This window comes from Panthera pardus, unplaced genomic scaffold (genome assembly GCF_024362965.1).
Source record: "Panthera pardus isolate Hobbes unplaced genomic scaffold, ASM2436296v1 HiC_scaffold_17, whole genome shotgun sequence".
Taxonomy (NCBI): domain Eukaryota; kingdom Metazoa; phylum Chordata; class Mammalia; order Carnivora; family Felidae; genus Panthera; species Panthera pardus.
The window spans coordinates 9,005,455-9,019,421 of record NW_026526732.1 but is presented as its reverse complement, the minus strand read 5'-3'; the positions used below and the strand labels follow the sequence as shown (position 1 = coordinate 9,019,421).

At 39.3% G+C, this 13,967-nt stretch overlaps 1 protein-coding gene across 2 annotated transcripts in view; it reads right to left on the bottom strand.

Annotated features, from left to right (window-relative positions):
• The window catches only part of RSPH3 (radial spoke head 3), a 32,068-nt gene extending 18,500 nt beyond the window's left edge, over window positions 1-13,568 (bottom strand). For both annotated transcript variants that reach the window (XM_053904309.1, XM_019412850.2), the window contains exons 1-2: window positions 13,087-13,568; window positions 7,158-7,245 (exon numbers count right to left, since the gene is read on the bottom strand). In XM_053904309.1, the coding sequence (XP_053760284.1) occupies window positions 7,158-7,245; window positions 13,087-13,553 (555 nt within the window). In that variant the 5' untranslated portion in view covers window positions 13,554-13,568. The remainder of the gene's footprint in view (window positions 1-7,157; window positions 7,246-13,086) is intronic.
• Between the last annotated feature and the right edge of the window lie 399 nt (window positions 13,569-13,967).

Below are 13,967 nucleotides of genomic sequence, written 5' to 3'. Positions count from 1 at the left end.
ATATTGCTGGATTATATTTGCTAATATTTTATTGAGAATTCTTGCATCTACATTCATGACAGCTATTGGTTTATAGTTTTGTTTTTAGTGTCTTTGTCTGCTTTGGGTATCAGAGTAATGCTGATTACCCGAAGTGTTCCTTCCTCTTTTATTTTCTGGAAGAGACTGTGTAAAATTGTGTAAATTATGTAAAATCAATGAGGATTTTTTTTGGTAGAATGAGGAATGTTTGGTAGAATTTTCCAGTGAAACCATATGGGCCTGATATTTCTTTTTTGAAAGGCTTTAAATTAGAAATGTAATCTCTTTTATAGTTATAAGGCAACTCAGAATATCTATTCCATTGTAGGTGAATTCTGATAGTTTGTAGTTTGGAGAATTTGTCCATTTCATTTATTTTGCTGAATTCATATGTACAGATTTGTTTGTAGTATTCCAATTTTATCCTTTTGCTCTTTTAAGAGATGCAGTGTGTGTGTGTGTGTGTGTGTGTGTGTGTGTGTGTGTGGTCTATTTTCTATCTGTTGTTCCAACTGGGTAATTTCCATCAATTTGACTTTGAATTCACTGATTGTTCCCTATGTCAGCTCTGATGAGTCTGTCCTACGAGTTTTTTTTTTTTTTATGTTAAGAATTACTTTATTAAGTACATAAAATGAAACAATTTTAAGTCTACAATTAAAATAACTATGTATACATCAGTAAAACTACCACTCACATACTGATCATTTTACATATGAATGCCATGTTATTTACCACATAAAGCTTAAATATTACATACTACGGTTTTATACTTTGTTATAACTTAAATTCTGATAAAAACGTTGCTCCTACTTCAATTTTTATGACTTATGGTTTTCATTATCTTTAAATTCCTTTATCCTTTGTTTTGTACAAATGTGAACATTCAGGTTCAGAGACTGATGTTTGACCCAATTTGAATCTTTTTAACAGAGGTATTTAGCCTATGAGTGTGATAATTCACCTCTGTCAATCTATTTTTATGTTAATTTTTATGTTTCCTTGCTGTTTTTCACACTTCCTCTCCAATCCGTAAAACTGGTATACTATAATTTACCTGGAACCTTATCTCAGTGTCAAATTTACTTATAATGAACTACTATATGAAGCAGGAACTACTGATTTTCCCTGGACCAGATGTACATAAAACAAGGTTTTCATCTACCACCTCCCCAACCAGGGATTTAGAAATTTTCTTTTTACACAGTATTCACATTATAGATAAACTTGTTACTTTTTCCCCCTCTATAATAAAAATAGAGGACATAAAACTGTACTGATTTCCCATTTTGTCAGATTAACACTTGGATTGCCTTTACTCTGTGTCCTGTCCACACTGACAAAGCCCTTTTATTTTACTTATGTTTAGCTGAAGAGCATGCATATCTTTATCTACATTACATACTAAAAATAACAGCACTTGCTTTCTAAATGAAACATTTACCACACTTTCAGTTTACAATGAGAGAAACTGAAATTTTAGATTGAACTTACAAATCTATTTTTGCACTTAGTCTTATAACCCTACAGCTAACACTTTAATCTTAATGATGTTTAACTAGCTTTAATGCTTACCCACTTTTTTTTTTACCCTTTTTTTTTTTTCATACAATTGTCTCACTACAATTGAATTGTTTTAACTTATGGTGTTTATGGGTTGCAGCAACATCATTTAACAAATTTTTCAAGGACAGCATTTGGGTGATATACTTTAACTCCTGAATATCTGTGAATGTCTTCCAGTTGCCCTCGTATAGAAATGATAACTTAGCAGGATACAGGATTCTTGGCTCAAAATTATTTTTCCCTTAAACCTCTGTAGACATTGCTTCATTGTCTTTTTGGAATTTAGAGGTGCAAAAGAAATATTAGGTCAGTCTGACTTTTACCCCTTTATAAGTAACCTGCTTTCTCTGAATACTTGTAGAATTTTTTCTTTATCTTCCAGTTTAATGTCACTAGGGTATGTCCAAAGTGTTGCTTTCTTTTCGTTAAGTTCTACTGGTAGCCTATGAGCTTTTCTATTTGCCGATCTAGTTAGTCCCTCAAATCTGGAAAATTTTCTTCTACTGGTTCCTGAATTATTGTTTCTGCTTCATTTGCTTTGCCATCTATTTCAGGTATTCTTATTATGCATGGATTGCAACTCTTGGAGAGATTCTGTAGATGTCTCTTCTATCTTTTCCCTTTTTTTCCGCATGCTGAGTTTCTCTTGTTTTTCATTTATTTCTGTAATTCGTTTTTGTGACTGACCGGGTTTGCACGTTTCCGTTCTTTTCCAATTCTCTTATACTTTTCCAAGTGCTCTGACAGTAGCCTCTTTATCTTCGAGCATAGGTCTGTAAGCTCCTGTACCATATGATGGTCCATCTTTAAAACCTCTTCAGTTTCCACTTCTATATCCGTTTCAAGAGGCGGCATTTTCTCAATTGTAAGCGGTTTCTGCTGAACTCAGGTATTATGACGTTTTGAACAGCACTTCTTAGTAATCTGACCAAAAGTGACGATTAGAGAATGCCGTCTGTCTGAAAACCAAACGAAAGATACCTGTCCTATGAGTTTTTAACTTTGGTTATTGCATAATTCAGTTCTATATTTTCCATTTGGTTCATTTGTAGATCTTCTATTTCTTTGCTAATATTTTCTGTTTTTCATTTGTTTTAAGAATGGTCATAATTACTCACTTTTGACTAGGCACTTTTTATGATCATTGCTTTATTTTTAAAATTTTATTTTTTATTTTTTAAAATTTACATCTAAATTAGTTGGCGTATAGTGCAACAATGACTTCAGGAGATTCCTTAATGCCCCTTACCCATTTAGCCCATCCCCCCTCCCACAACCTCTCCAGTAACCCTCAGTTTGTTCTCCATATTTCTGAGTCTCTTCTGTTTTGTCCCCCTCCCTGTTTTTATATTATTTTTGCTTCCCTTCCCTTATGTTCATCTGTTTTGTCTCTTAAAGTCCTCATATGAGTGAAGTCATATGATTTTTGTCTTTCTCTGACTAATTTCACTTAGCATAATACCCTCCAGTTCCATCCACGTAGTTGCAAATCGCAAGACTTCATTCTTTTTGATTGCCGAGTAATACTCCATTGGAGATATATATATATATATATGTATATATATATATATATATATATATATATACATATATATATATATACACACATCTTCTTTATCCATTCACCCATCAATGGACATTTGGGCTCTTTCCATACTTTGGTTATTGTTGATAGTGCTGCTATAAGCATGGGGGTGCATGTGCCCCTTCAAAACAGCACACCTGTATCCCTTGGATAAATGCCTCGTAGGGCAATTGCTGGGTTGTAGGGTAGTTCTATTTTTAGTTTTTTGAGGAACCTCCATACTGTTTTCCAGAGTGGCTGCACCAGCTTGCATTCCCACCAATAATGCAAAAGAGATCCTCTTTCTCTGCATCCTCGCCAACCTCTGTTGTCGCCTGAGTTGTTAATGTTAGTCATTCTGACAGGTGTGAGGTGGTATCTCATTGTGGTTTTGATTTGTATTTCCCTGATGATGAGTGATGTTGAGCATTTTTTCATGTGTCAGTTGGCCATCTGGATGTCTTCTTTGGAGAAGTGTCTATTCATGTCTCTTGCCCATTTCTTCACTGGATTATTTGTTTTTTGGGTGTTGAGTTTGAGAAGTTCTCTATAGATTTTGGATCCTAACCCTTTATCTGATATGCCATTTGCAAATATCTTCTCCCATTCTGTCTGTTGCCTTTTAGTTTTGCTGATTGTTTCCTTCGCTGTGCAGAAGCTTTTTATTTTGATGAGGTCCCAGTAGTTCATTTTTGCTTTTGTTTCCCTTGCCTCCGGAGACGTGTTGAGTAAGAAGTTGCTGTGGGCAAGGTCAAAGAGGTTTTTGCCTGCTTTCTCCTCAAGGATTTTGATGGCTTCCTGTCTTACATTGAGGTCTTTCATCCATTTTGAGTTTATTTTTGTGTATGGTGTAAGAAAGTGGTCCAGGTTCATTCTTCTGCATGTCGCTGTCCAGTTTTCCCAGCACCACTTGCTGAAGAGACTGTCTGTATCCCATTGGATATTCTTTTCCTGCTTTGTCAAAGATTAGTTGGCCATATGTTCGTGGGTCCATTTCTGGGTTCTCTATTCTGTTCCATTGATCTGAGTGTCTGTTTGTGCCAGTACCATACTGTCTTGATGGTTACAGCTTTATAGTATAGCTTGAAGTCTGGGATTGTGATGCCTCCTGCTTTGGTTTTCTTTTTCAAGATTGCTTTGGCTATTCAGGGTCTTTTCTGGTTCCATACAAATTTTAGGATTATTTGTTTTAGCTCTGTGAAGAATGCTGGTGTCATTTTGATAGGGATTGCATTGAATATGTAGATTGCTTTAGGTAGTATCGACATTTTAACAATATTCTTCCTATCCAGAAGCATGGACTCTTTTTCCATTTTTTGTGTCTTCTTCAATTTCTTTCACAAGCTTTCCATAGTTTTCAGCGTATAGATTTTCCACCTCTTTGGTTAGATTTATTCCTAGGTATTTTATGGTTGTTTTGCGCAACTGTAAATGGGATCGATTCCTTGATTTCTCTTTATGTTGCTTCATTGTTGGTGTATAGGAATGCAACCGATTTCTGTGTGTTGACTTTATATCCTGCAACTTTGCTGAATTAATTTATGATCGTTGCTTTAAAATGTTCATCAGGTAATTTCTACATCTGAGTAATCTTGGTGTTGTCATTTCTTGATTGATTTTTCTCCTTCAAGTTATGACTTCCCTGGTTCTTGGTAGGATGAGTGATTTTTTTAGTTGTATCCTGGAAATTTTGGGTATTATGACATGACACTCTGGATCTTATTTAATCTGTGTAGCAGGAAGTCACGCTTTTTTGTTTTAGCAGCAGGCATGGGTGGAGATGGAAGTTCAGCATCCTGCTAGGCCCCATGTGAAAGCAGAGGGTCAACTAGGTGCCTGGTAGGGGTGGTATTTCAGCTTCTCGCTGTTATCAACTGACACCAGTGCTGGGGTGCAGAGGAGTGGAGCTCTGACCAGCCCTGCCTTATCCCACCTGTTTCACTTTGTTGCTGACAGGTAGGGTTGAAAATTCAGCTCCCTCATGGCTCTGCTGCTGTCACCCCAGCAAATGTAGGGCACCAACTTATACCATTTCTTACCATCTCCCTGCCCCTGGGTAGGAGTGGAAGTTCAGCTTCCTGCTCCACCCATGTTGGCACCACCTCAGTGAGGGAATCAGAGCACCAATGAGTACGGTGGTGGTGTTGCCACGCGGGGCTGGAAGATCAGTTGCCTGGCTCAGTCTCGCTGACTCCACTGGGAGGGCCAGGACAGTTTTTCTGTTGGGGTTTGGCTGGAGGAGGGGTAGTAAAAAGGTTTCTGCTCTGCTCGGTTACCCTTCCCTAGTCTTCTGGATAGATAGAAGGAGCAGGCCAGTGCCTGTTGGTGGTTCCAGGTTGCAGGCTTTTCCAGCGCTCTGAATGGGATACGCAGGCAGCAAAAAGAAGACTTAGGGAACTCACCACTATCTCGCTCAAATCCTGAGGACCCCAGCCAGTTCCCTTGCTTCTTTCTACTTCCAGAGTCTTCCTATGTTTGCTTCTTGGGCTATGTCCGGGGCTTTTTCACTTGAAAGAGGGAGGAATGGGAAGGGATTGGTGAATCCCTGCTTGTCTGGAACTGGAAGTCTCAGTATAGACTTTTTATTTTTATTTTATTTTTTAATTTTTTAATGTTTATTTATTTCTGAGACAGAGAGAGACACAGCATGAGTGCGGGAGGGGCAGAGAGAGAGGGAGACACAGAATCTGAAACAGGCTCCAGGCTCCAAGCTGTCAGCACAGAGCCCGACGTGGGGCTCAAACTCACGGACCGCGAGATCATGACCTGAGCCGAAGTTGGTCACTCAACCGACTGAGCCACCCAGGCACCCCTCAGTATAGACTTTTTAGTTAAATTGTTGAATAACTGACTAGAGAACTAAAAAAAAAAAAAAAAAAAAGTATATCAAATTATCAAAATATTAATTTAAAAAAACCTAAAAAAATGGTGATTCTCTTTTTTCCTTTACTTCTAGATGTGCCAGGGTTCATTTCTACTGCCACAAGATGCCGAAACACATATCCATATTGCATATTTGAGCTGTTGTTTTCAAGTGTTGGTCCCTGAATTGGCTGTACCAGGACTGCCTAGGGAAGTTACTAATAATGCACATTCCTGTGTCCAACCCTTGAAGGTTTTAATGTAGTAGATCTCGGGTATAGATGAAACATCCATATTTTTAGTGAGTTTTCTAGGTGGTTTTGATGTATATTTCATGCTTCAAAATGTCTAATATTCCACATGTCACCATGTGGTGTTAGGCACATATATATCACACAGTGTTTACATATTAACTGAACTATATTTCATTTCTGTACCAAGAAATCATCACTCTTAATATCATGCCACATCCTAATCATCTCTGTATCCTAGGTACTCAGCACAGGAGTGCTAAAACTTTATAAATATTTACTGAGTGAATTAAAGAAAATAATTTTTGACTAAATAATGAAAATAGTATTACAGTATGAAATAATTTAAACAAACCTAAATATGTTACACGGATGCCTATGAACTGTTTGGTCAGCAAAAATTTAATTACAGAAATTGAGAGTAGAAGTTTACAGACTTTTAGAGCAGTGTTACAAAGTTCTGTTAACCTAATAAAATCTTGGGCTTTGTATTGTTTAATTATTATTTTTAATTGCAGTGAAGTACACATAAAATTTACGATCTTAGCCATGTTTAGGTATAGAATTCAGTGGCATTAAGTACATTCATATTGTTGTACAACCATTACCACCATCCATCTCCAGAACTCTTTTCATATTGCAAAACTCAACTTCTGCACCCGGTAAACACTAATTCCCTATTCCCCCACTCTCCCAGCCCCTGGCAATCACCAGCAGCCTTGTATTTTGCATGTCTTTTTTTATTTTTAGATTTCATTTTTCCAGTAGTCTGTCAATATTCTATTTTACAAAAGTTTTAGTTTGCAACAAATTAGAAATCAAAACAAACAAAATGCTCCGTTAGCACAGTTAGTTTGAAAAGCTCTGTATTAGAATATTCACATTATACTTACCAGTGGTCCTGTGTGTAGAGCATAAGTATTGCCTCGGACCACCCTTCTGTCATACATTATGTTTCCATGATGCACAGGCTCTTCAGCACTGTAAAACAGCAAATACTAAATAACTACGGTAATAGAGTGTTGTCTATGCAAGTCAACTCATTTTTAATTGGATTTAGACTAAGATAAAAATGTTAAGAATACAGATTTTTGTTCTGACACACTCAATGACAAATGACTACCACTTATTGAATGCTTATTAGATGCCAGCCCCTCCACATATTTTAATTATTGCTCACAATAAGCTTCCAGATGGGAACTATGATTCTCATTTGACAGAAGAGGAAGGAGATTGAGAAAGGAATGTGCCCGAGGTTACCTAGCTAGCAAGTGGTAGAGCTGGAATTAGGCTGTAAATCTGTTTGGCTAACTGACAAATGTGAAAATGGCCAGTGGGAAAGGGGTCTGCCTTCAAGTACTGACAATAATTTGATTCAAGGGTTGAAAGGATTCACAGAATCAGATTTAAAAAGTAAGTCAAATTTCTCATTGTTCTTTAACCTCAAAGATATATTTTCATGGGACTTCAAGCTTAATACAAAGCTGTAACCATCAAGACAGTATGGTACTGGCACAAACAGACACTCAGATCAATGGAACAGAATAGAGAACCCAGAAATGGACCCACGAACATATGGCCAACTAATCTTTGACAAAGCAGGAAAAGAATATCCAATGGGATACAGACAGTCTCTTCAGCAAGTGGTGCTGGGAAAACTGGACAGCGACATGCAGAAGAATGAACCTGGACCACTTTCTTACACCATACACAAAAATAAACTCAAAATGGATGAAAGACCTCAATGTAAGACAGGAAGCCATCAAAATCCTTGAGGAGAAAGCAGGCAAAAACCTCTTTGACCTTGCCCACAGCAACTTCTTACTCAACACGTCTCCGGAGGCAAGGGAAACAAAAGCAAAAATGAACTACTGGGACCTCATCAAAATAAAAAGCTTCTGCACAGCGAAGGAAACAATCAGCAAAACTAAAAGGCAACAGACAGAATGGGAGAAGATATTTGCAAATGGCATATCAGATAAAGGGTTAGGATCCAAAATCTATAGAGAACTTCTCAAACTCAACACCCAAAAAACAAATAATCCAGTGAAGAAATGGGCAAGAGACATGAATAGACACTTCTCCAAAGAAGACATCCAGATGGCCAACTGACACATGAAAAAATGCTCAACATCACTCATCATCAGGGAAATACAAATCAAAACCACAATGAGATACCACCTCACACCTGTCAGAATGACTAACATTAACAACTCAGGCGACAACAGAGGTTGGCGAGGATGCAGAGAAAGAGGATCTCTTTTGCATTATTGGTGGGAATGCAAGCTGGTGCAGCCACTCTGGAAAACAGTATGGAGGTTCCTCAAAAAACTAAAAATAGAACTACCCTACAACCCAGCAATTGCCCTACGAGGCATTTATCCAAGGGATACAGGTGTGCTGTTTTGAAGGGGCACATGCACCCCCATGCTTATAGCAGCACTATCAACAATAACCAAAGTATGGAAAGAGCCCAAATGTCCATTGATGGGTGAATGGATAAAGAAGATGTGGTATATATATATCCAATGGAGTATTACTCGGCAATCAAAAAGAATGAAGTCTTGCGATTTGCAACTACATGGATGGAACTGGAGGGTATTATGCTAAGTGAAATTAGTCAGAGAAAGACAAAAATCATATGACTTCACTCATATGAGGACTTTAAGAGACAAAACAGATGAACATAAGGGAAGGGAAGCAAAAGTAATATAAAAACAGGGAGGAGGACAAAACAGAAGAGACTCATAAATATGGAGAACAAACTGAGGGTTACTGGAGGGGTTGTGGGAGGGGATGGGCTAAATGGGTAAGGGGCATTAAGGAATCTAGTCCTGAAATCATTATTGCACCATATGCTAACTTGGATGTAAATTAAAAAATAAATTATTAATTAAAAAAAATAAAACCTATTATCTCACATAGGCAAAAAAAAAAGAGATGTATTTTCAAATGATATATATTTTTTATTTTTTTTAATGTTTATTCATTTTTGAGAGACACAGACAGAGTGCGAGTAGGGTAGGGGCAGAGAGTAGGGTAGGGGCGAGTAGGGTAGAAGCAGGCTCCAGGCTCTGAGCTGTCAGCATAAAGCCTGATGTGGGGCTGGAACTCATGAACCATGAGATCATGACCTGAGCTGAAGTCACTTAACTGACTGCTTAACTGACTGAGCCACCCAGGTGTCCCACAAATGATATTGTTTTAAATGTTAATAAAATGTTAATTTAAATTAACATTTAAATGTTAATAAAATGTTAAAATTTAAAAATGTTAAAATAAATAAACATTTATTTTAAATGTTAATTTAAATGTTAATAAAAATGTTAATAAAAATTTAATCTGGGGTATCAGAATATCAATAGTGAATAGTGAAAAACATAGAATTGATGTTTTAATTCAAAGTTCTTTTAAAAAGTTTTTTTCAATGTTTATTTATTTTTGAGAGAGAGGGACAGAGCATGAGTGGGGGAGGGGCGGGGAGCAAGGGAGACACAGAATCTGAAGCAGGCTCCAGATTCTGAGCTGACAGCTCAGAGCCCAACGCAGGGCTCGAACCCACGAACTGTGAGATCATGATCTGAGCCGAAGTTGGACTCTTAACCAACTGAGCCACCGAGGTGTCCCTAATTTAAAGTTCTTTAAAATGATATCCTATGTATGGCTATGAAACAAAATATTGACCTACACAATAATAGTACTCCACCAGAAATGATTTTGAGAAGGGTAGTAAGTTGCTTTTTTATCATATATTGAAACCACTGTTGGATAACCTGACTTCATGTTACTTACAACCCAGACGTGTTACATTGTGCATTTTACTTGATCCCTGGGAAGTGTTCAGCTCAGTTGGCCACTCCTTCACTGAAGCACTCTCTTTTCTAGCCTCTGTGGCACTACCATAGTCTTCTGATTGTTTTTTCTAGGACTTCTTTAACTGCTCTTTCTCAGCCTGTGTTGGCTAGCTCCTCCTATACTGAAGGATTTCCTCAGGGCTCAGCCTTCTCTTGCCTTAGCTGACCATATCCATTCTCAAAAGACTTCACTCATAATCCTTATACCTAAAACTCCCTATTTTATTTCACCTTTAGCTCAGAACTCTCCTCTGAGCTCTAGGAATGTATATCCAATTGATAATGTTCAATGACATCTCACTGAGATATCTCAAAAGGCAACCTCAAAATTGAACCAATTATCACTCTCCCACTCCAAACTGTTACTTCTTTAGTGTTCTCTGTTTCATTATATGGTACTGCTAACCACCCAATTGGCTTAATCTAGAAGCCTGGGAGTCATCCATGGTTCTTCTCTCTTCCTCACTCCCTGTATCCTAGCAGTCCTATTGATTTTCCTCCCCAAATCTTTTTCACATCTATCCATTGCTCATTGCCACCACTGTCTTTTACGTGGACTACTGCAAAACTCTTTCAGGCTCTTAACTGTTAACATTTCTCCCTCAGTTTGTTCTATACGTTGTATCCAGTGGTCTTTTAAAATAGAATAATCTAAACATGACGCTCACTTGATTAAAACCTCCTAGTGCTAATTAATATAATAATGAGAAAACATCTTAGTTTTGTTTTTACACTATCAAAAGCCAAGAAGAAAGAAAAATCCCTACCACCTATTGCTGGTGAGGATGTATGGAAAAAGATATTTTTAAACATTCCTAAACGAAAGGCATATCATTCCATCTGTTCATGTTAAAAATATTCGTGACCTAACAATCCCATCCTGGGAATCTGCTTCATAGAAATCAAAAGGCCAGCACATGAAGTTGTTTATTGAAATCTTCCTCTTTGCGTTAAAAACTTGAAGCAAACTGAATATCTATCAATAGTGGAAAATATGTGAATATCTGAATATCTACCAATATCTATCAATAGTGGAAAATTTTAGTAACACGTTGTACATCCGTATAGGGCACATCATGCTATTGAAAATAATTGGGAGGATTTCTAGAAAGAATTAACTGAGAAAAGGAAGATGTTGAGAATTGTGTATGTTATCATTGCTAAGAAGTAGACAAAACTCCTGTGTGTACTTGTATGTATATACTTATATATTTGTACACAAACGCAAATATGGAGAAAAGTCCAGAAACATTCATGTAAGGTCATTAACATGGTTTACCCTCTGGGGAGGAAGGGAAGAGCAGGTTTACAAGGGAAGAGGGTGGGGTACTAAGAATGTACCCAAGGATAAATGATAGCATTCTATTTATATAAAATTAAATATGTGTATGTATACATAAAGAAATTAGGGGAAAAAAAGAATTAGAAGTTGTAAAAAGCAGGGAGGAAGCTAATTACAGATTAATATGTGTAGTATGATTCTATTTTGGAAATAAACCTCCTATATAAGGTACATATCCTCAAGTACAGAGGTGTAGAAGAATAATATAAAATTGTTAAGGGAAGTGGGAATAGAGGTGGGTGGGAGTTCATTTGCCTTTTTCATTCTTATTTTGTATTTTTCATTTGCTTCAACAAGCATTCATTAATTTTATAAACTGAAAATCACCACTGATAATTTTAAACTGAAAAATCAAACACATGCACATACACACTCCTTCCAATGGTTGTAATCAATGGATTGCGTCAATATAAACAAGGTCCTACAAGTTGCTTATCAACTAGCTATGAAAAAAAATCATTCCTAATGAAACACCATTTATTCTTATTTCATTGTTGGTATAATTTACTAGTAATGATTTGTAAGCAACACTTAAAGACACCAGAAAGTGTTTTTGAAAGTGTTTTTAAACTTTTACAAGTATAAAACCTTTTACAGTATAAATAATCCATCTATAAATTTAAATTTTCCATCCTGGTTTCCTTAAAGTGACAGGAATTTTTTCTTTCTTTCTTTTTTTTAAAAAAAAAATTATTTTATTTTTTTAAAGTAACCTCTACACCCAACATGGGGGTCGAACCCACAATCCCGAGATCAAGAGTTGCATGCTCCATTGACTGAGCCAGCCAGGCGCCCCATGACAAGCATTTCTTATAAACAAGGTTTTTATTTGTCATAAGACAATTACAAATTTAGACTAAATGTTTGAAATAAGCATCAAGAGTTACTTAGCTGATATGTTCAGTCATTAATTCAACAATTTGTTTTGAGTGCTCCCTGTATGTCAGGCACAGTCCTTGGTGGACAAAAGACAACAAAGGTTTCAGCTTCCAGGGAGTCTGCATTCTTGGGCAGTTCTGCTGGTTCCAAAATTTGAGGCTTATAGCAGGAACTATAAGCTTTAGAAAGGGCCGTAAACGTTATTATGGATAATACATATGGATATTTGAATATTTGCAAATAAACGCATTAATGTAAAAATACAATTTGGGGTCCAGCCTGGAAGAATGACCTGATGATTCCTGGCCAAAGACTGGCGTGCAAAGAGCTTTATTTGGCTTTCAGTCTGTTTCTTCATGTGCATAATGGGAGTTACAAAACCAACTTCACAGTACTGTGGAGTAAGGAAGAAAACGTGCATGAATGCCCTTAGTGAGGTGCGGATAGTTGGCCAACAATAGTGACTCAAACGTTGTGAAACAAGGGGGTTTCATGTACATGTTATTGATCATGCCAGCAACTCATTATCACTAAAAGTTAACCAAGGGAGGCCACCCGTGCCCCTTCTTGTTTCATTCCTCCACGCCACGGGGGAGTTCTTTAGGGAAGAGATTTTATTTCGGAGGATGTGGAGTGGAGGATGTGGAGAGCAGCGTGGGCAGAGACGCCAGGGCGAAGGGGCCAGAATCCCGAGGTCCCGGGATAGGGGCAGGTGGAGACCACTCAGGGGGCCGGTTGCTCACTCACAGCTGCATCAGGTGGTCCCGGTAACGGCGGCGCTGGCAGGGCAGGGCCCGAGGCCGGCTGGTGTAGGTGTAGGTGTAGGTGCCCATGGCCAGGGAGGTGCGGTCGGTCAGCGTGGAGGCCACGCCCGCGGCCAGGTCGCTCCGCTTCGGGTGAATACCGGCTTTCAAGCTGGTGGGCGCTAAGCGGTCTTGGGAGCCGGAGAGGTGTACGTATTGCCAAGGGCAGGGATTCCCCGACGCAAGGAGAGGCGGCGAGAAGGAAGGCGGCCGGGAAAGGAAGTTGCCAGGACAGGAGGTGGGAGCTACACTCGGCTTGCCCCACGGAACACTGAGCCAGCCTGCGTCTCCCACCGCGGTTGCCCGGCAACCCGGAGTTCCGCCCGGAGGCGGGACCTCCTGGCAGTTCCGGCCGGCGGTTTTCGCGGGAAGGCCCGTCCTCAGGAGAACTTCCGGTTCTTGCCTCCGCATGCGCGCGCGCGCACGCCTCCCCGGAAGGTGCGTGTGCGGCTTAGGAGCTCTCTCCCGGGCGAGTCGGGCAGGGCGGTGTTGAGGATCTTGGCAGGCACCGCGGCCGCCCTCGTCCCCAGTTTGGAGTCTGGCTTTTCGGCGCCATTCTCCCAGGCCCACGTGCTCCCGTTCCTTAAGGGGCGCCCTCGGCCGTTTCTGCTCCCGTCGCGCCGCTAGCTGGCGCTGCTCACCTGTGCTCGCACACACGTGGCACCCGGGCTCCCAGCTCTGTTACGTGCCAGGGCCGGGGGAGGGCTTCTTGGTGTCCTAGCACCGCCACCCCTGCGCCTCCGGGGCGGGCTGCCGCCGCGCTCCGCAGCCCTGTCTGCATTTCCCGCCTTCCTTCGCCTACCGCTCTGTTGCTAGCACCTCAGA